Raw genomic sequence first — 20,593 nt, 5'->3', positions numbered from 1 at the left:
TAATAATAATGTTGTGATATTTGAGGTTACTAACAAGATCATAAAAAAATCTCAAAATAACAATTAAATCAAAATGTAAACTTGACACAAACTTAAACACAAATTGAACATTTGAACTTTATTTATAAATAGTTTCAGAAGAAATGTCTTAATATATGCAGAGGAAAAAAATAGACATCTATACACATCAACCTAATGTTTTTCTGTTAAAGTTTGGAATGCTTGAGTATTACCACAGTTTTTAATTTTCCCCAAGTAAACATTTACATGAATGCATCAAATTTATTTTAGAGACAATACAGTCCCTAAAAGCTTTTGAACAACCAAAAGTGGTATTTAAAGACGTGTAAACAATTTAAAGGTAAAACATCACTCATTTACAGTAAATGTCAGAGATTTTATCTTCTCCATATGAACCTGTACTGTAAGACATTATTAAAATCCTGATGAGCATTCAGAACTTCAAACATTCTACAATTTTAATATACACAATCATTTGTCAGTGGTGATCCCTGCATTAATAATATTTTAAGGTGCAATCATTTACAAATTCTTAGAGGTATCTAAAGACAAGAGCATTGTCTAAAATCAAGAGAAAAAAGCCACATGAGTAAACTTTAGGCAGATCTTTAACATGTGAACTGGAGGCAACGGGCCTGCATTGCCCCCCTCCATAATCAAAATGAAGGACATGTGCAACTGCACTGAATCCATTACATATCTGAAAATTAAAGCTTTTGTTGTAGTCCAGAAAAAATGGACATCAAATTAGTATCTGCTTTTCTCCTACAGCTTCAAGTTCAAGTTTGCAAATTCAAGAAGAAACTCGCTAGATTTAGTGTGCTAGTGCAAAAATCACATCCAAGACAAAAACAGCTTTGACAATTAAAAAAAACATCCAACCACAACAAAAAAAGCCCAGAGATGATGAACATGGCTACGAGTCTACCCTGGGGTGACTAACCCTATGGCAACACTCCTCAGCGAGCACAGGTCTTATGGAAAGAATACCCTTGTGTTGTCAGGTCGCCAAACCCAATGATATTTAAAGCTGAGAGGAGGATCTGTTGTAGGCCTGAAAGTTCTGCTGAAGCACCATTAGAGAACTGCGTAGCTGTGAAGAAGAGAGCAGCAGAAATATAAATAAGTCTCACTGATGATTAACGGTGAACAACCACAGTTTGTTTTGCATTTACGTGTCATTGAAGGATGGGTTTAATAAGAGACAGTATGGCACCCAAACATACTTGTTCAAGAAGGTTAATGGAGTCCTGCAGTACTGCTCTCAGTAGATGTGCTTCCTCTCGACTTCTGTGTGGCATACCCTGTCCAGGCCCTAGGTCAGGTGCCAAACTACATAAAAACAGTTAGTAAGTCAATTTTGTTCATAAACGTGCACCAAAAACAAAATACAATGTCTTTTGAAAGAGCCTTTACCTAGCCACTACTCTCTCCTTCATTCTGTGCTTGGTGTTCAGATACATACGATGAGCGACATCTTCCATGGCCCAAAGTTTAAAAAACAACCCCAAGTTTAGGACCACCAGAACGAAAAGTCTGAAAGGCAAAACAATGTCACATTCATAAGCACATTAAGTATTTGTCTCATACATAGTTCTAAATGACCATGGTTAAGATTAATAGTCTTTCTTCCATGTTTCACACCGCAGATGTAAGCAGTGCATATAAAAGAGAAAATAACCTGTTTGTCTACAGTATATAATCTTTTGCAAATATAGCAATGTAATGATGAAAAAAATTAAGCAATATATCTGAGATGCATAGTGAAAGTTTCTGGAATTCTGGGTTTCAAACAAACACTTTATATTCATTAAATCTGACTGAATTAAATCGGATAAACGTGTGTTTTTTTACAACAGTCTGCAATAAAGTAAAAAATGTGTTGCAATAGATTTTTTACTATTTAAGTGTAAATGTGGTCCCCTTCAAGCTTGTAATAACTCTCAAGAGGCAAATTTAAATAACCATTTTAGGATTTGAGATTGTATGCATAGCCTTTCAAAGTATACTCCATTTCACGTTTATGCGTACATGGCCGGTCGACAAAAAAATGCAAAAAATGATTCAGTTTTTTCTTTAACTACCTTGTGAAACGATGACCCTGTGGCACTGTTGCCACCTTGTGGACAAACTAATTAGTGCAAAAAAATCAATGCGCATGTGTGTGCGGTGTGTTATGCACTGAACACGAACCCTAGCATGCGAGTAAAAAGGGCCTAATCTCACACTGCTTATGTATGAGGTGTGAGATAGGCCTTAGAGTAAATTAAGTCTTACATTAAGCTCATCCAAATTACAATTGAAGTGATGTTCCATCTGTGTGGTGTGTTCTTTATGTCCATGACACCTGTAATGTAAAATGCAATGCAAACATGAAAGTCTAAAACACAATATCTTCATGTTTGCTTGAATATTAAAAAGCACAAACCACCAAATTAGCACATCTGATTAGTATGAAAACTGTTTCTATGGTTTATCAGTATTTTATGCCCAGTAGCAGAGATTTTGGATTCAGATATAAAAATAAAAAAAGATAGATATATTATACCCATGGTGCCGCCTCCCTGCTGATCAGAGTCTGCGCTGTACTGCTTTCCTGGCTTCATGTGTTCCTGTAGGGTGCGACTGAAGGTTCTTCGCCTCCTGCGCAAACCACTCGTCTTCCCAGCATCTCCGCTTCCTTGATTCAACTCTGCTTCCTCTTCAAGCAGCTCTGCCTCTGGGATGTGCATTGTGAGGTAAACATCATTGTAATTGCATTAATATGGGAGCCCAGAGGTCACTGGATTGATTAGGGGTCTGGCTTTTGGCATCCCTGTAGTTTAGTAGAAAATGGCCTTGCAGGCAATGGATCCAACTGATGCATTTCACCAATAGGAAATGGACACATCTATGCTGCTAATAGCCCTCCCAAGACACTCGGAGCAAGTCACTAATGTTCATTACTCATTTGATTCCCTAATCCAACATCCCATGGCACAGAAGCTATTAGCCAGCTTTCTTTTCCCAGTCGATAAGAAAAATATTGTGCAGTCTGCGGTTCTGCTCACTTTAATTAATCTACTGTAGTTTTGGGCTGCAGCTTTATGCCATTATTTTGTGTCAAGCATTTGATATGCCCTTCTGTTTTGATTTGTTCAGCAGTGGAGAACATATATAGGCACTGGCTTTAGAGACTGGACCACTATGAAGAAGTCTTATTTTAGTATCATTGAGATACATTATAGTTTCTATTAATATTCTGAATTTGATTTTATTTGTATAATTTCGTTTCTAATAATATATTTTTTTGTATGTTTTGTCATTTTTATATTATTAAAAAAAATATATACCTATATAAAGTTTTTAATAATTTTTATTTTAGTACGGTATATAAAAAAAATGTTGTCTTGGCATCTAGCTTAAAATATTTTTTTTTAATTAAAAATGAATATTTGTAAAATATTTTTTAAAATATTTTTTATTTTTAAATATTTAAAATAACTTCAGTTAACATTTATTTCAAGAAACAAACGTGTTTTTATGGTTTTAGTTTTATTCTTTATATTACTATAATAACCCTGCTATGAAGTGAAACCAGAAACATGTATAGATTTAATTAGTGACATTAGGACATGTAGAAAATGGCCACATCCTATAGATCAAGAAGTTAAAGTCCCCCTGAAGTCATTAATTTTATCCCTTAAAACTCCTTTTTGATAATCAAAATGATATCTCAGTCAAACAGCTGCTTTCTAAAAATCAGCATCCTTAAGAACGCTTTGAACAACTTAGAACGTCAACCCGCTTATTGCTATAATGCACCCGATTTTCCTGTCCCTTCTTAAAAGTATCTTTGTGCTCACTGATATTAAAAGACCCACCCCACACGTCGACAGGATTGGTTACATTTTTGAAACTGGGAAAACAACATTTTTAAAACTGGACAGTTAAAACTGCAGTTTTAAGGTGAAAATACTCAGCCATGGGTTTGTCTTAAAGCATATTAAAAACACCACATGGACATATAAAGAACAATACAAACTTAGAAGAAGTAAAATAGAGGGTTAGGGAGAGTTAAAAAAAAATCATTATACCAACCAAGATGTCTAAAGTAGTCTTCAAGGCCACTCCAGGAGTTTTTGGTGATAAAGGATTTAACAAGACCCCAGGGCTGCTTTTTGTATTTGACATCAGTGTAAATCCTGAACAGAGAGATCAAGAGTTAAATTATTTACTAAATGGGTTTAAACACACCAAGAGATTTAGACAGAGGTCAGACACACACAGATATTAAGACCAGCTCACCTGAGTCTGCACTTGTGCTTGGAGTTACGGATGATACAGTAGCGATTCTGAGTGTAGAAGTAGTCATGGTAAGGAACATCATGTGTGTAGACCTCCGCATCTATCATGTAGTATTGACCCTCTCGTGACTCTTTATATAGTGTCTAGCATGCACAGAGAACAGAAATCAGAAAATATTCCACATACACGCAGAGGCTGCATTCACACAATACATCTATATTAATATGGTTCTGTTCATACACGGTTTAGTAAGGCCTAAAATACAATGTCTCTTTTAAATTTTGGATAAAGTGATCCTTAAATATTTATGACATGCAAATAATTATATTTCCAAAGATAAAAATTGAATCTTTAAAGTCACCATACATACAAAGTCTGCATTTACTAGCACAATCTGTTACCATGTTTACAAGCATTACTAAACATTCATTGTATAAATGTGGTCATTAGGCCAGTCACCATTATTGCATTAAAACCTGATTGTGATTATTCGATCTAATTGACTGCATCAACTTTAAAGTGCAACTCAGTCACAATTAGATCAAATAATTGGAAGGTGGTTTTGAAATTACAGTCATTTTCTTATAAATGTTAATTGCTGCATAATACAATCGGACCAAAAACTGCCTATTGCATAATTAACTGTCTTACAGAGAACAGATCAGTGGTTATATACTTGTCATTATTCTGTGTCACAGAGCAAGAGCTGATAACTCTTTGCAGTTGAAATGGCACTGGCAAACTACTCTATAGTTTTAAGTTAAAAAAAACTTTGAAACAACTTTAACATTAACTTTGATGTGGTGGTTTGGCAGATTTGCAAGATAAAAGTGGAAGTGACAGATGTTAATTTCACAAAAATAATCAAAGGACCCATAACCCTTCAACTTGACACCCACAGCTCCTTCCTGCCATCCATGTCTAAATATAAATGTGGAATAACCAAATACTGCACGTTAACTGATAGTGCAACCAAAGAAACGTAGCCTTTCAATAAGGTTGATAAACTGTTTTTAATATTTGTTTGACCACAAATTGGTCACTTTTGAGGCTCCTGTGTGGTTTTGAAACAGAGCCATACAGTGGCGAATCTAACCTGGTTCTCTGTGGCAGTGGAGAATTTTCCGACAAGGGGGTTAGAAATAGTGATGGTGTAGTTCAAAGTCCTTTTCATACCGCCAGAGGCCTCTCTTTGCCAAGAGGTAGAGCTTGCACCTGTCAGACAATATGCTTTTGTTACTATAAACAGTATGCCAAAACATTATGTGGAAAATCCATTGTTTGTTATTACAGGTGCACTATGCAGGATTTACATACTCGTACAAAAATAATACCTCTCAATCATTACTTATGGCCCCCTAGAAATGTGTGGTGCTTGTATCTATAGAGGCAATGCCCTGTGCCTGCATTTTCATATTTTCTTCTTGAACTGCTGTGCTCGGGACGTTTCTGGGCTGCAACCTTTGGCCAGTGGGTGTGTGTAGCCCTAACTAATAACATCGTGCAGAGCAAGTGAGGGCGGGACTGTATCGCCTGTGTCTGAAGCTCGGGAAGTTCTGTTAAGTTGTCGTGTCTCAACACAAAAACAGTTCTCTAATGTTGCTACTGACTTATAGACTACTATCTGTAACTTGACTGATTACTAGGCATTGCAATTACATTTTTGTGATGACATGTAATTCATGTTTATTAGCGAGCTAGACTGAAGATGGCAAAATTTGCTCGCAAATTACAGCCAGTCATCTAACTATTAGCATTACTGTTCTTTCATATAATACACACACACAAAAAAAATTGGCATGATGAGAAGCACAATAATTGAAAAAATATTTGCAAAATGGCTCATCACTATTTTTCCCGCTGGTAGTTTCTTGAGTCAGTTGCAACTGATATTAGGGGACAGAGCTTGTACTTTTGGCGGTTTTGAGGGGCCAAGTGTGAATGTTGTGTTTACCAACAGTAACTGAAAATCCTGCAAAGTGCACCTTTAACTAATACTAAAACCATTCAAAATAGTTTTGGTAACTGAAATAACACTGAAATAAAAAAATATATAAATATTAGTTTAAAAACAAACTTTAAAAACTTAGAAATGATAAAAGCGCATAACAAAATTACTAAAATGTAAACTAAATTTAAAACGAAGTACCTGTGATCTTCCTGACATCCATAAACCTCCGCAAGAACTTAGAATCGGAGAAAAGCAGGTCAAACATCTTCTCAGCACTGATGTGAAAGACCCGGTTCACATACAGCCTTCCCTGAGAGACAGTCTCACATTCTTCCACTAGAAGGAAGCAATACTAATGTAAAAAAAAATGCATCCATACAGCCATGGAATGAGAAACAGGCAACATACATACTCATCTCACCCTCCTCCAGGCTGTCAGATCTGCTGTTATCAGAGAGCTGGTCTTCATTGGCATTTAGATCCAGAGAGAGAGAGGAGTGTTTAGACACTCGTTCAGACCCCGACTGGTTTAATGACAGATTTGGACTGCGCTGATGGGACGGGGTACTGAGAGAGTCGTCCTATTGAGGGTTTGACACAAATATCAACACCTATACATGAGCTCTACTTTAAAGACTTTGCTATAAAATCTACTTTTCTTTCTTTAAAATAAAATAAAATGTTGACTACATAGCTTTATATTCAACAATTAACAAGTTGACCATTTGGTAGGGTTGGGTAATACATTTAATATTGACAATATATTCACAAATAATTTTCTGGCAACATAAAATTAAACAACATCAAGCATATAAATTATTTTATGTCTTTTTAAATCAATTGGTTCAAAACTCAGATGCTTTGTCATTAGACCAAGCATTTTAGGAAGAATCCATCTGCCAATGGAACTATATTTATCGACGTACCCCTCCATTTGCTGAGAGCATGCTTTGCAGTCCAACTGAAGACTGTGTGTCGTCACCCTGTGGTGTGGTGGCCTCATAAGAATTCATCTCCCCTTGGGGAAGACGAAGCGATGTGGGCCTTTCTGGCCTCCCGGTGTAATCTTCTCCACGCATATTCAGACTGCAACAGAGAGATGGGACCTGAAACCCAAGTAACTGATCTCTCATTTGTCCAAACAGCTGTTGACATGTGTAGATGTGAATGGGTGTGTGTAGTTAACCTGGGCAGGGTAGGTGTGACAGTATCTACTGATCTTTGAAAGCTTTCAATTTCATCATGACTCAATCCTAAGTCGTTGCCATAATGCTGCTTAATCATCTGCAACAGCTCCAACTTGGTCAGTTTCTGCAAGAGAGGAAAGTAACATTGAGCAATATAACTTACTTACTTGTTTCCGTCCCTCCAATGTGCACTTTTTGTCTTATAAAAACTGAAACAGTTCACTTAAGCATTTCTATTCAAGTTCCTGTGCTGATATTAATCTAACCCAGCACATAAAACAGCCCTAACCTGCTCCACACCTCACTGACCAAAGATCAACTCTGTTGGAAGAGCAAATGACAAGCAACAGTAACGTGAAATACGAAGATTTATGAAGAATATTCCATGATAATTTTCATGGTTTCGCAGTAGCAACGATAAGTTTGGCGAAAACTACGGTTACCATAGAAATAAGGTGTGAAGACGTTGCAGCGACACATGTAAATAGACAGACAGTATCAGCGGAGCGGACATAAGCAAGAGTTTGTTCCGACAAAAAACAACCGGAAAACTTAAACAAAAGCCATATGAAAAAAGATATTCATATAAAAATTCTTCAATTCTCAGCCGTGTCGTGTGAAAAAAGTTTCCAAACAGGCGCAACGACATTCAAAACAATGTTTTGAGGCCGTATGGCACGGACACATTCACACACAACAAACCGAAGAGAAGAGAAAACATTTCATGGATTTATAAACCTCCAAAAAGCCCCCACGTATTAATAATTACATAAAATGTTCAAAGAAACAGCTAAACATAGCATATGTTGTTAATCATACGCTAAATTATACGGTCAGTAAATGCTCCCCGTAGGGTCACCTACCTGCTGAACGCCAGTAACCTGTGCGTTTCCAGCGATAGACTCATGCTGAAATCAGGAAGCCACGAAATACCACAACTGCGCCGCCTAGTGGTGAGCTATTCATTGACTTTAACAGTAAGCCTATCTATATCTGGTTTTAGTCGTTTTATCATATCTCCATACTAATTTTCCTCCAGTCATTTCAGCACTGTAATTCCGCGTGTATGAGAGGCAACATTTTCTCTGTACAATGTTTTCAGACGAAGAAAGTCACGCCTCAATGGAGGTCAATGAACTATATGTTCATGCTGCCTTGTTAAGTGTACCCTACTGGTTTAGGTTGTTTACACTGAAGCACATCCCTGAACGTAGGTCTATAGGGTATTATTCTGTCTGTTTTCCTCACATGGTATTAATATGCCACATTATTAATCACCCTAGGCTACCAAACACAAATAAATACTTTGTGTTGGCTATGAAGACTCCCTGAACACTAAAATTGATAATGGAAGGGTTTTTAAGAATGTGTTCTTAATTTTTGTGTTCATATTTGAGAATACTAGGCAAAACAAATTTGTAGAGTAAAAACATACAGTAATATTTTAAGGAATTATTAGCTAGGCTAAATCATCTGTCACAGCAACACATTTTTGAACAGTGATAGTGAGGTTAAAAAGGAAAAGTTTTGAAAAAGAAAGAAATTACCTTCTCCATTAGAATATTCTGCCAAAGCCGAAATATACCCTGGTAACTTTTCTCCCTTGATGGGAATGAGCTGAAGAACAGCTGTGGAAAATTCCAAAATAAATGTTTTCGTATTCATAAACAAGACTAAATTAAAAATTAAAAACATTGATCGTTGAACTTCACCTTTTCTGAATTAGTACTGATCTGGATAGCATTTGGTATCCATTTCGCTGTCTTCTCTCTTGACATTGAGGTGACATCCTTCATATTTACCATGATCTAAGTCAAAATCAGGTTTATTGTCATTTTTTGCAGAGTAATGGAATCTATAAAAGAAATTCCTAATAAAGCATCTCAGATATGCTCACTATATAGGCTAGGTAATGGCATGATAATAATTCATAGATTGACAAAGTCTTATGGCACGACTCACTTTGGTACCACGAAAAACATGACTGTAGAAACAAAAACAATTCTCTGTAAGGTAGATGCGGCCTTGTAACAAGATATCCTTCTGGAGAGCACAGGTGTAGTCTAGGAAAAATATGGATATACAAATATTGTGGGTCTACCAACAAACATTTTGAGTTGATTACATTTTAAAATGTTTTCGTTGTTTGTTTGTAATCTCTCTGTCTCCCTCTATCAGTCTTACCTGCAATTAGTTTCTCAGACTCAGGCACCTCTTTGAATAATTTCCGAAACTCGTCACTCCTCTGTTTATAACTACTGTAAATCAAAGCTTCAGGTGACTGAGGTGCTGCTATGCCCTGCCCACTGACTTCCAGACCCTGTGAGGTGAAATCACAGCAAGAAAATCAATACAAAATAATAATAATATTGTAATATTATATTAATAATATTTTGGAATCTGTGTAATACAATAGCAGCAAAAAGCAGCAATAGCTTACTAATATCTCACATCATTTAGCAATCAATGCCAGTTGCGTAATCTCATCATGATATAGTGTCTGTAATCTTTCGCAGGACAAAGTACAGCCAACTGTACAATATAATTCTGCTTAAGATCATATCTATAAATTGAAGTTAATACAGCGTTGCCATGGGACTTCTACCAATGTAATCTGTATAAGTAAAAGCAGCATGTTCAATCTCACCTCTTTCTCTTCGGTCCATCTGACTTCCCCAGACTGACTGTTGTCCTGTGTGAGCTCATTGCCCATCTCTTGTTTTGGTTTTTCAGTCATGCCTTTCGCCTGGTGAAGTAAACTTGAAGGTAATGATGTTTTACCAAACCACTTTTTGAATATTAATGGTCCGATTGATCTACCAGCTTTTAGTAAAACCAATAAGAACACAAAAGTATTTTATTTGAATCTGCATTAGAAATGATTTAATTATTTAAAGCGTCATTCATTTCATTCTGAAAAACAAAACAGACTATTGTGTGAAAAAGTGTATTCACTGTAAATAAATAACTAAAAAGTTGCATCCTTAAATTTTTAAGTAGGCTACAATGAACTTGAATTACATTAAACTGACTGAAAAAAAGTTGAATCTTATAACTTATTTTTAAAAAGTTGAAAATTTCTTAACCTGTTTTGAAGAGTTAAAGCAATGTAAAAACATTGTTTTCATACCCTATTGATCATATAACTTTTTACAGTGTTCAGTCTTAAAATAAATGTTCCAAAAGGAGGTATTTGACACAAAAGGAAGATCCATTTTAAGTTCCCCAAACGAAGCTGTAAGTGAACAGTTCACCTAAGAACCATTTTTCTTAGGACATTTTAATAATGTGAATCCTTCTACTATAAAGAACCTTTTGTGCAGGGGTTCCATGTTAAATGTTCTTGGAACCATTGATGCCAATTTATAAAGTGTTGACAGAAACATTACAGAACATTGAAGAATGTATAAATAAAAGACTTTAGAGGCTTGTTCTCATAGACAAAATACATACCTGAGAAGGTCGTGTTGAATATTAGACCTGGTTACATCCAGGTGTAAGAGTGTTACCATAAGCTTCGACCGTCGCCGATATTTCAAATGCTCATAAATTTCCGACAGCAGTGTGTCGCCGCGTGCTGCGGTCTTGTTGTCTGTCTCGTTGTTGAGACCGTCCTACTCACACCCGGCAACATGTACAGTCAGATTCTACCAACTCATGAAGCAACATTCGACGCTGAGAACAAGCACACTTTTGTATTTGCATATTTTACGTATGACATAGGTGACTCCTTTTATTTGCGAAGTCAAATTCTAAGAAAGTTTAAATTAAGCATAACGCTTAAACTGGGACTGCAGTGTCTGTTCAGTTTAAAATGCACATTTTAAGTAGCCTATGTTTCTGTTTGTATCCTATTCACCTATTACACCTAACGATTTTGACCACACTGTTTGTTAGTATCATGTTCGGAAAATCAAGTTGAAATGACAGAAATTGACGAGACATATTTTCATGGGTTATGGATGTAAGCTAACATAATGTGGTGTAACATTTTATAGTGCTTTTGCACCGGTTGAACAGTTATATTTTAGGCAACCATTTTATTCATTAAAAGACCAAATATTATAGTTTTTTTTATTGTATTAAATACGTTTATGAGGTTGGGTCACCTTGGACATATTTATTAAAAAGGTTACATTTATTTATTGCATTTGATATAAGCTCTAACAAGATAGTAAAGTGAAACCTATTCATAGACAAGTTATTTATGGCTGTTTATGTAACACGTGGAGATATGGAAGACAGAAAGTGTATGAAATGCATCGACAAGAACTCAGGGCAGGGAACTTGCCACAATTAATTTTTAAGATGGGAAAATGCAGTAAGACCAGTTATACAAACTGACATCACGCATTAGCACATATCCTAAAGTAAACATGGCATAGTAAAAGAAGACACCTCAAACATGACATTCAACCTTTGAGAACATACCAAACTTGAAGGGTAAGAAATTGTAAGTGTAACATTGCCATGAATACTGACCCATCAAGTATTTGGATCTATAGTTCTTATCTTAAGTAATGGCTAGCCTACATTTGTAATCTACACGTTAAAATGGAGTTTATAGGAGCAAATGGTTTCTTTTACCCTATGATATGGCATTTTTTGGTCACACCATATGAAAATGGTAAGAACTGCATTGTTCTTGGCTGCACAATGACTTGAACAAAGCTAGAAATACTTGAGAAACTACTCCCTACAGACAGAGTGATGCAAACAACACCACCCAATTTATTTTTACAGTACTATTTACACAGTACATACTTCAAAACATGTGTAAAATGATGACTGCCTAAAAACCTTCCATGATAAGACGAGGGTGATAGTGGCAGTGGCAAGGAATATATTCTCAAACATTTCATTTTCAGAGATTATCACTTGTAGCCATGATAATCTTTCTTGCTCAAGTTTTATTTAGCAAAATGTCTAAAAGGCTTAATTTTCATTAAAAGAAACTACTACAAGCATTCAATTTGAACATGCAGGACCCAACAACGCAGCCAGAAATTCTGTAATTCACAATACTTGTAAATTCATTAATATTTATTTAATTTTTCAGGACTCAAACACATTTTCATGTGAGCAATGAAGAGGAAGTGTACTGAATGCTCCAAAAAATATACAGGACAATACTGCAATAAACAGCAATACCAAATTTTGTAAACCATTAAAACTGTAAATATACCAGCTTTAAATATATCGAACCTCTGAAGTAATGTCTTTCAATCTTCTGTACAGATAAAAATAGAACAATAATTACATCAAATTATTTAATAACATCTATATCTATGGAGAGGATGATAAATAGAAAGAAGAACCAGGGCAGAGCAGAAGATTTAAAGAGGAAAATACAGATTGCACATAATACACAAATGCACACACACACACAAAAAGGTATTTGGCGGTATCTCAAGAACACTGGAGCATCTATAAGACCACAAGATGAATGTAAAGCAGTGGAATGTATTAGACAGAGAAAAGGGACACTGACTGTGGGTGTGTTGTGCATATGGGGTGGGGGGATTGGTGGTTTCTGCTGCCCTGCCCTGAGAATGATGGCTAAGACAAGACTCTTTATTCTTCCAGTGTACGGAAGGAGTTCTGCATGTCTTCATGGAGTTGGCCGTAATCCGCTTTGATCTTCTCCTCACCCTCTTTCACAGGGTCCTGAAATGCAGTTACAGACTTTAAAAAACATCTTGAAAATTGAATATAAAAACTAAAATAAAACTATTTAAATAAATAGAAAGAAACAGTCTTTTAAATTGAGTCTTGTTTTTATGTTTTATAAACAATTACAATTATTCAACAATGACATTTTAAAGTTAAGGTTATTTCAATGTCACTTAATAAAACTGAAAAAAATAATGCATCTTTCATAGTGATTTCTCTAACAGCAGTCCAAACCAATGAATGGTTTACTTATAGTTCAAAGCATGTTAAGCTCGGATAGCAGAAAGTATTTTCAAATAATTGTACAAATATTTTAAAATATTTAAAATAAATGTAATATTTTAAAATAAATCACTTATATTCAACCTCTGCCATGCAATATGATTAAATTGCACCATTTGGCTTGTTCCTGATACTTGTGAATAATCAGCATAAAAGAGGAACCAAACTATTGACAAACCAAGATAACGGAAGTTCTAATAAATCAAGTGGCACAGACTATTTGGACACAATAAAAGCGTGATTCATTTCATCTGGGACAGTTAAAAAACAATCAGTGTTTACATCATGTACCTTAAATTTCATGGCACTGATCCTGTAGAGAATTTCTCCCATGTGCTCCCGGATCATGGACCAGGTGATCTTATTGTCACTCTGTGCAGTGGTCTCTACGGCATGACGTGCCATATCATAGAACGCAATCATGTTGGACAAGATACCTACGGTCTTATAGAATGGACAGAACCTGAAAATTAAATCGAATGTTTTAGTTCCACACAATCCCATTCACCCGAATGTGACAAAGCCAAATAATCATCAGCATATAGACATCACAATCATGTGTTCACTACCTGTCATAAGGTGTGTATCCATTTTGCTGTAGGAAATCATCCTTGATCAATTTGGCAACTTCCAGTGTGATCTTATCAGTTTCAGCCAATGATGCCTAGATTATAAATAAGATGTGTTGTATCACTGAATAAGAATAACACTACTTAATAATACTACAAAATCAATTAAGTATAAGCGATGTGTACAAACAGTAAACACACATGACACTCACCTTCCCCACAAGCTGCACAATCTCAGCCAAGTCCTCCTCTTCCTGCAAGATCTCTTTGGCTTTGGTACGCAGTGGCACAAATTCAGGGAAGTGCTTGTCGTAATACTCATCCAGAGCTCTTGTGTACTTGCTGTAACTAATGAGCCAGTTCACTGAAGGGAAGTGCTTTCTCTGAGCCAGCTTTTTATCCAGACCCCAAAACACCTGAAAGACAGAATAAGAGATAGTATGAACTTTGAGATTGTTTACCTCTAGAAGAAAAACATGGGGGGTTTTTTCCACTATAAACAAGTATTAAGACAGCAATGAGAAGAAAATCTAGAATCTTCACTTACTTGTACAATACCAAGCGTAGCAGAAGTCACAGGATCTGAGAAATCTCCACCAGGGGGAGACACACTGCCATTAAAACAAAAGATGGAGCACATTAACACTAACAACAATAGTCATATACTGTAAGATGTTAAAAATATATCAAATATAAAAGAAAAACTTTACCAAAGTAAAAAAAAGCAAATGAAGAAAAAAAAACATGGAATCAAGTACTTACGCTCCCACAATGCTCACACTGCCCTCTCTCTCTGGGTTACCAAGACATTTAACTCGGCCGGCGCGCTCATAAAATGAGGCCAGACGTGCTCCGAGATAGGCAGGATAACCGCTATCTGTGAATGAGAGCACACACAAACACAAATTCAGTTTATAATTTATAGTATTTTCCGCGGTGGCCGAGATGGTCACATCACACGTACCAGCAGGCATCTCAGCCAGACGACCAGAGATCTCCCTCAGAGCCTCTGCCCATCGAGAGGTGGAGTCAGCCATCATGCTCACATTGTAGCCCATGTCTCTGAAATACTCAGACAGCGTGATTCCTAGATGGAATAAACACCCATAAATGATGAGAACACAGCCGCTCCATTTAAAGTGCACATTATTTCTATATCAAATATTCTACAAGCCTGTGTAAATAGAAGCTTCTCTGGCAGCCACGGGCATGTTGGATGTGTTGGCAACCAAGCCCGTTCTCTTCATGATGCTCTCCACCTTACCATCCACCTCCATGGTCAGCTATAGGACAAGAGAACTGTCAATCACCCTACTGAACCCATTACAGTTTATGAGCTGTTGGTTCAATGAGAACTGATGCTACTCACCTCAGGGAAATCTCGGAGTACTTCAGACATTTCGTTACCGCGCTCTCCGCAGCCCACGTAGATGATGACATCACTGTTGGAGTACTTAGACAGGGACTGAGAAATCACAGTTTTACCACAACCAAACGCACCAGGGATAGCTGTGGTTCCTCCCTGCACACATCTGTCGAATCAAACAGGGAAAACTAAAAGATCTGTTGAACCAAAACTTCTACTGTACTTAATTATTTAAACCACTCTCATTTCTGTTGATTGACATTTATGAAAAGTCTTTTTTTTTTAATTGGGGGATATTGGGCTAGGTCCATTATTTGTCCTTTGAAAATGTTGTCTATTATTTTGGAAAATGATGGAAATATTAACATTTATTGTTGAGTTATTTTATACAACATGACTCACGGAAAAAGGGCGTCCAGTACTCGCTGACCAGTCAGCAGAGGGTGATTTGCAGGAAGCTTCTCAGTGACAGGCCGGACCTGACGCACAGGCCACACTTGCACCATGGTGAACTTCTCTTTCACTCCCTCAAACTCCAACTCCAACACCACATCCTAACAAACACACACATGCACATTGACTTCCATATCCAAATAATTAACGTTTTACTGCTCTTCACAAATTGAAACTGTTACTAGGCTCACCGAGACATCATAGTTTCCAGGTGGAGCCACATACGAGACAGTTCCTCTGCTTTTTGGCGGTAACATTATTTTGTGTTTAATAAGAGAGTTTTCAAACACCGTTCCATAGATGTCACCTCCTGTGATGTGACTGCCAACCTGTGATGGACACATACACCGCTTAAAATCACTCAAACATTTGATTTGATTGACAACCTGACCATCTTAAAGTGGTCATTTCATATATTTTCTTTGAGGTCCACTAATAATGTTAGTAAAGTATATTTGTTTATCATATTTCAAATCATAATATTGTGATGCCTCCATAATTCAGTACCTTAACTTAAAACTAAAACAAATAATTCACTTACACGCAAGCTTTTGATTGGGGTGAACTCCCATTTCAGATCACGGTTAAGGGCACCAATGTTGACTCCTCTGGGAATATAGATACTTTGAGTGAGGTCATTGATGTCTTTGAGGGGACGCTGAATACCATCAAAGATTGAACCCATGATTCCTGGTCCTAACTCCACAGAGAGAGGTTTCCCTGTGCGCAGGACAGGGTCACCAACGGAAACACCAGCTGATGAAAGCTCAGGAAAACAACAAAACTATTTAATAGGTTCTACACACTGCATAACAGCAACCATAGAAAGCGTGTCCTTTACTAAGGTAAGAATAGGATACATGTCTCTTCATAGACCTGGATGGTGGCCATGTCACCCTCCAGCCTGATGATCTCTCCCACAAGCTCACAGTGACCCACTCGCACCAGCTCGTACATGGCAGCTCCTGCCATTCTGGTGGCCGTCACCACTACAACACAATTAGAGAGTCAGTAACAATAAATGGAACCTTCAAAATGACTTGCGGACATGACTTTATTTTTTTTAAATAAAGCATCAAAAGCTCTGTTTAGTCGTGACATCATAATCAAAATAAAAGCTCTAGAGACATAATAATACAAATAAAACAAAATAAAATAAAATGTAAGGCATCTGAATTTCTACTAACCAGGTCCAGATACACCATGCACATATCCAAATTGTCCCTCCTCATCCTCGTCTTGGACCTTAGGCAGCTTGGAGAAATCCATTTTGAGTGTGTCTAGCACAAAATAATGTAAAAATGTAAATAAATAAAAATACAATACAATAAAAATCAGTGTATTTATAGAGTTACTATCTGGATTATTTATTACTTAATTTTTTTCTGTCATCTTTTTACATATTTATATCAGAATAATTTGCAGTATTCATGTTATCCTGTGTAAAAAGCCCATTTATATTTATGCAAGCAACATTTATATAGGCATTCTGTGAGACAAAACATGGAACAGCGTCACATGACCAAGGGCACATGACACTGACTGTAAAAAAGAAACCATATGAGGAAGTGGGGAAAATAGACAGTTGAGCAAATCTGGAAAAAAATGTGTTTTGTAGTGGCATTTTTGACAAACTGAACAAATGCTTTTTAATTTGATACCTACAACTAAACACCCCAAATGGTCTATAAAAATAATGTATTACACTGACACATTTATTCATAAAATAACCATCTATTCCTGTTATTAAACGCCTCAAGAGGAACCAGTTAAACTTCCAGGTATTTGTGAATTTATAATCACATGATGCTCCTATGACATCTGTGAATATTGGGGACGAATATCCATTAGCCTAAGTATTAAGTTCTCTACACAGCATATAAGCCCAAAATTGAGGGGAACAACTATGAATTTGAGCAACAATCCTGCATAATAAATAGGAAAAAAACAGACAGAGCCGACTTTTGAAATCATGAAATAATAATAGTAAAGTACTGTCAGTACAGAAAAAAGAAAATTCCTTAAGGACGTGGTCTGCAAACATAGAATGCTGTTGTTGACTGGAGAGAGAAAGAAAACAGCAGACAGTGGTTAAACAAAAAAAACTCTGCAGAGATAAAGGTTTGAAGATTAAATATTAAAGTATATTAATATTCTAATCTATAAACATCGTAATGCTTGTAGCGGTTGAATTTTGCAATGGAGATTGATCTGCGAAGAGATGCTGCATGATCACATGATCACGATGCTGCTGATATTTGACCTTTGCTGAAAATCTAAGGTTTTTTTTTTTTCTCCCAAAGCGCTACAAAATCTTGGTATTCGGAAACCCATGAGGAAATCTATCCAGATGATGTATTGAAATCCACCACAATTTGTTTAGCATTCAAGTGGGATATTCACTGGGAATCAGTGAATGCAGGGGAAAATAACATGTCACGAGAGATGAGCTGCGCGCAGATGCGAAGCGAACAGTGATTCAGCGACACAGTGTAACGTTAGCTTACACAACAGCACAATAAACTGTTAAATAATGGTTATTATAGAATAAATAAACTACAAAGAAAAACATAAGAAGAAAAATCGTATAATCATATTTTCAGCTTGATTAAACTAAAGTACGGTATAATGCAGTATCTGCACTAAAAAAAAACAAATATCCAAAATTTCCAAAAATACCTCAGATAATGAGACTGTCCTGTGTCCAGATCCTTTGGTGAGAGATGAGACGAGAGAAACGAGAAAAGTCAGCTGACTTAATTCGGTTGGGAGCTGACGTCACGGCCCGTTCTCCCTCTGCAGAGTGAAGTCTTTGCTGTAAACTTCATATCGCCCCCTACTGTGTGCGCCGTTGCTTTCTTTTGTTCTCTGGGTCACAACACAATATACATAATTTTATTTCTAAAGGAATTCTTCACTTGAATCCAGCAATCAAAGTAAAAAAGCGGTTTCTTGTATTAATACAGATCTCCGGTTTCTCACTGTTTCCTTTATATGCAAGAAATCAGAAACTAACACAATAGTGGCCGTTAAACCTTTTCAGGGATCATTTTTCCAGGCACATATCTTTACTTGAAACAGGGTTCTCAACTCTGGCACTCAAGGTCCACTTTTCTGTAGATTTTTGTTCCAATACACAGATTACTTACATACTGTAATCCGATTACTGAATACAAATTAGCACATGATGAAATTATGGTGAGTAAGAGCTCAATGTTGCAGCCTTATGCTAAACTGCTTTAAATTACCTTTTCCCACATAAATCTACACTCCACACCCCAAAATGACAAAGCAAAAACAGATTTGTGATAACTTTGCAAATTTATTAAAAATAAAAAACTGAAATAATTACATTGCACAAGTAGCCTTTTCTGTGACACTTGAAATGTAGCTCGGGAGCATTCCAGTTTCACTGGATCATCTGAGATGTTTCTACACTTCAATTGGATTTATTTGGCAATTTCAATTGAATGGACATGATTTGAAAAAGGCACACACAACACACCTGTCAATAAAAGGAACAAAAACCAAGCCATGAGGTCAAACAAACAGCCTGTATAGCGTTGGGGAAGACTACAAAAAAGTCTGCTGCATTAAAAGTTCACAGGAGCATGGTGTCTCCACAATATTTAATGGAAGATGTTTCGAACAACCAGGACTCTTCCCAGAGCTGGCCTCCTGGTCAAACTGAGCAACCGATGGCGACAGGCCTGGGTTAGAGCGGCAACCATAAGCTGATGGTCACTCTGGTTGAGCTCCATGATGATAATAAGATAGGAGTTTTCACCTAGTAATACTGTGATTACTGTGTAAAATTGGATACAATGTAAAAATTATTTTAAATGTAAAAGTCACCTTGACTAGAGCTCAAATATAAACAGTAAAATGTTTCCTCTAATTTCTTTTTTTAACACATAATCGTATTAATTTGTGTATTTTATTAGACTGTGTGCAGGGATTACAATAGCGTTTTTTGCTCAATCATGACATCAAAGTGACTAATCAACGATGCGAGACACTACAGGCAAAAATTGTTTTTTCATGCATCTGTCAATTTTTGAGTCTCAATTTTGAGACTAGTGGAAAGAAAACATCCAAAATACAATTTTAAGTGTTTCTTTTATAGCACTTTAACTATTTGTGACTGTAGATTTTAATTACAGTAGACTACATGTACATCTAGGCTATTAAAATGATTTGTTTCTCTTGCACTGAGAAAATCTCCACTTCAACAGCCCTCACATACACCAGACTTTACAGTTTAATTCCTATCTATATTCTGAAGGTTTTTACAGAGTTGGTACAGGTCATATATAATTTGCCTGATTTTATACATTTTATTCTTTAAAAAAAATGGTGAAAGTAAAAAAAAGAAAATATCTGGCTGTTGACGTTGATATTTAAAAAACAAAACCCTCTCTAAAAACCTTTGACTCTAATGTAAAAAAGAAAGGGTAAAACAAGGACTTTGAACCCGGCTGTATGCAAAGTTCCGATTTTTGTTCTAGAAATGTATGCAAATTAGTGTATATTTAATTAGATAAAGCCTAATTTGCATATTTAAACATAACATTTCAAAAGAATTTATAAAAAAGAAATTGCAATTATTAATGTAATGAATCAACTTGGGAAGTATGATGATATCTAACTTATTAGTTAATTTTTTTTTACCATATTCACCTTGGGTATCTTGCCTTAATATTTTATTTTATTTTGTCGATACACTATTTTATTTGGATTAAAATAATAGGGCGGGACTTTCGGGGCACAAAATTACCTAAACGTAATTTCCCGGTTTTCTGTT

General features: G+C 36.2%; 2 protein-coding genes across 4 annotated transcripts; both read right to left on the bottom strand.

Moving 5' to 3' along the window:
* Positions 1-47: 47 nt before the first annotated feature.
* Positions 48-11,112, bottom strand: gramd1c (GRAM domain containing 1c). 2 transcript variants are annotated; one of them, XM_079601313.1, is made up of 18 exons: positions 10,900-11,112; positions 10,094-10,192; positions 9,631-9,766; positions 9,409-9,509; positions 9,159-9,254; positions 8,994-9,074; positions 7,446-7,570; positions 7,186-7,345; positions 6,672-6,840; positions 6,458-6,595; positions 5,405-5,523; positions 4,309-4,451; positions 4,102-4,205; positions 2,570-2,740; positions 2,299-2,368; positions 1,438-1,557; positions 1,248-1,353; positions 48-1,114 (listed from the first exon to the last, which is right to left on the bottom strand). In XM_079601313.1, exons 2-18 carry the CDS (start codon positions 10,181-10,183, stop codon positions 1,046-1,048), a joined length of 1,998 nt encoding a protein of 665 aa, XP_079457439.1. In that variant the 5' UTR covers positions 10,184-10,192; positions 10,900-11,112; the 3' UTR covers positions 48-1,045. The 2 variants fall into 2 exon arrangements, with proteins under 2 accessions (XP_079457439.1, XP_079457440.1); XM_079601314.1 differs by having other exon boundaries at positions 87-1,114; positions 6,681-6,840; positions 10,900-11,075.
* A 1,666-nt stretch (positions 11,113-12,778) lies between these two features.
* On the bottom strand, positions 12,779-18,626 carry atp6v1ab (ATPase H+ transporting V1 subunit Ab). 2 transcript variants are annotated; one of them, XM_079601184.1, is made up of 15 exons: positions 18,469-18,626; positions 16,977-17,069; positions 16,650-16,778; positions 16,331-16,545; positions 15,981-16,118; positions 15,739-15,890; positions 15,340-15,502; positions 15,145-15,253; positions 14,935-15,057; positions 14,733-14,847; positions 14,518-14,581; positions 14,183-14,386; positions 13,971-14,065; positions 13,693-13,864; positions 12,779-13,113 (listed from the first exon to the last, which is right to left on the bottom strand). In XM_079601184.1, the coding sequence occupies exons 2-15, from the start codon at positions 17,056-17,058 to the stop codon at positions 13,021-13,023; spliced, it is 1,854 nt and encodes a 617-aa protein (XP_079457310.1). In that variant the 5' UTR covers positions 17,059-17,069; positions 18,469-18,626; the 3' UTR covers positions 12,779-13,020. The 2 variants fall into 2 exon arrangements, with proteins under 2 accessions (XP_079457310.1, XP_079457309.1); XM_079601183.1 differs by having other exon boundaries at positions 14,733-15,057; positions 18,469-18,579.
* Positions 18,627-20,593: the final 1,967 nt, after the last annotated feature.

Source organism: Phoxinus phoxinus (assembly GCF_949152265.1).
Source record: "Phoxinus phoxinus genome assembly, chromosome: 24".
In the NCBI taxonomy this organism is placed as follows: Eukaryota; Metazoa; Chordata; class Actinopteri; order Cypriniformes; family Leuciscidae; genus Phoxinus; species Phoxinus phoxinus.
Note: the sequence above shows the minus strand (reverse complement) of the source record. Positions and strands in the feature narration are given on the sequence as shown.

Coding starts and splice junctions, on each gene's coding strand:
- gramd1c (XM_079601313.1), bottom strand. CDS start 10,183: ATGACTGAAAAACCAAAACAAGAGATGGGCAATGAGCTCACACAGGAC. Junction 9,767..10,093: donor GATGGACCGAAGAGAAAGAG/GTGAGATTGAAC, acceptor TTCACCTCACAG/GGTCTGGAAGTCAGTGGGCA. Junction 7,571..8,993: donor AGAATATTCTAATGGAGAAG/GTAATTTCTTTC, acceptor CCTCTCTTGCAG/AAACTGACCAAGTTGGAGCT.
- atp6v1ab (XM_079601183.1), bottom strand. CDS start 17,058: ATGGATTTCTCCAAGCTGCCTAAGGTCCAAGACGAGGATGAGGAGGGA. Junction 16,119..16,330: donor CCCCAATCAAAAGCTTGCGT/GTAAGTGAATTA, acceptor TGTCCATCACAG/GTTGGCAGTCACATCACAGG. Junction 13,114..13,692: donor TCAGTGCCATGAAATTTAAG/GTACATGATGTA, acceptor ACTGCATTTCAG/GACCCTGTGAAAGAGGGTGA.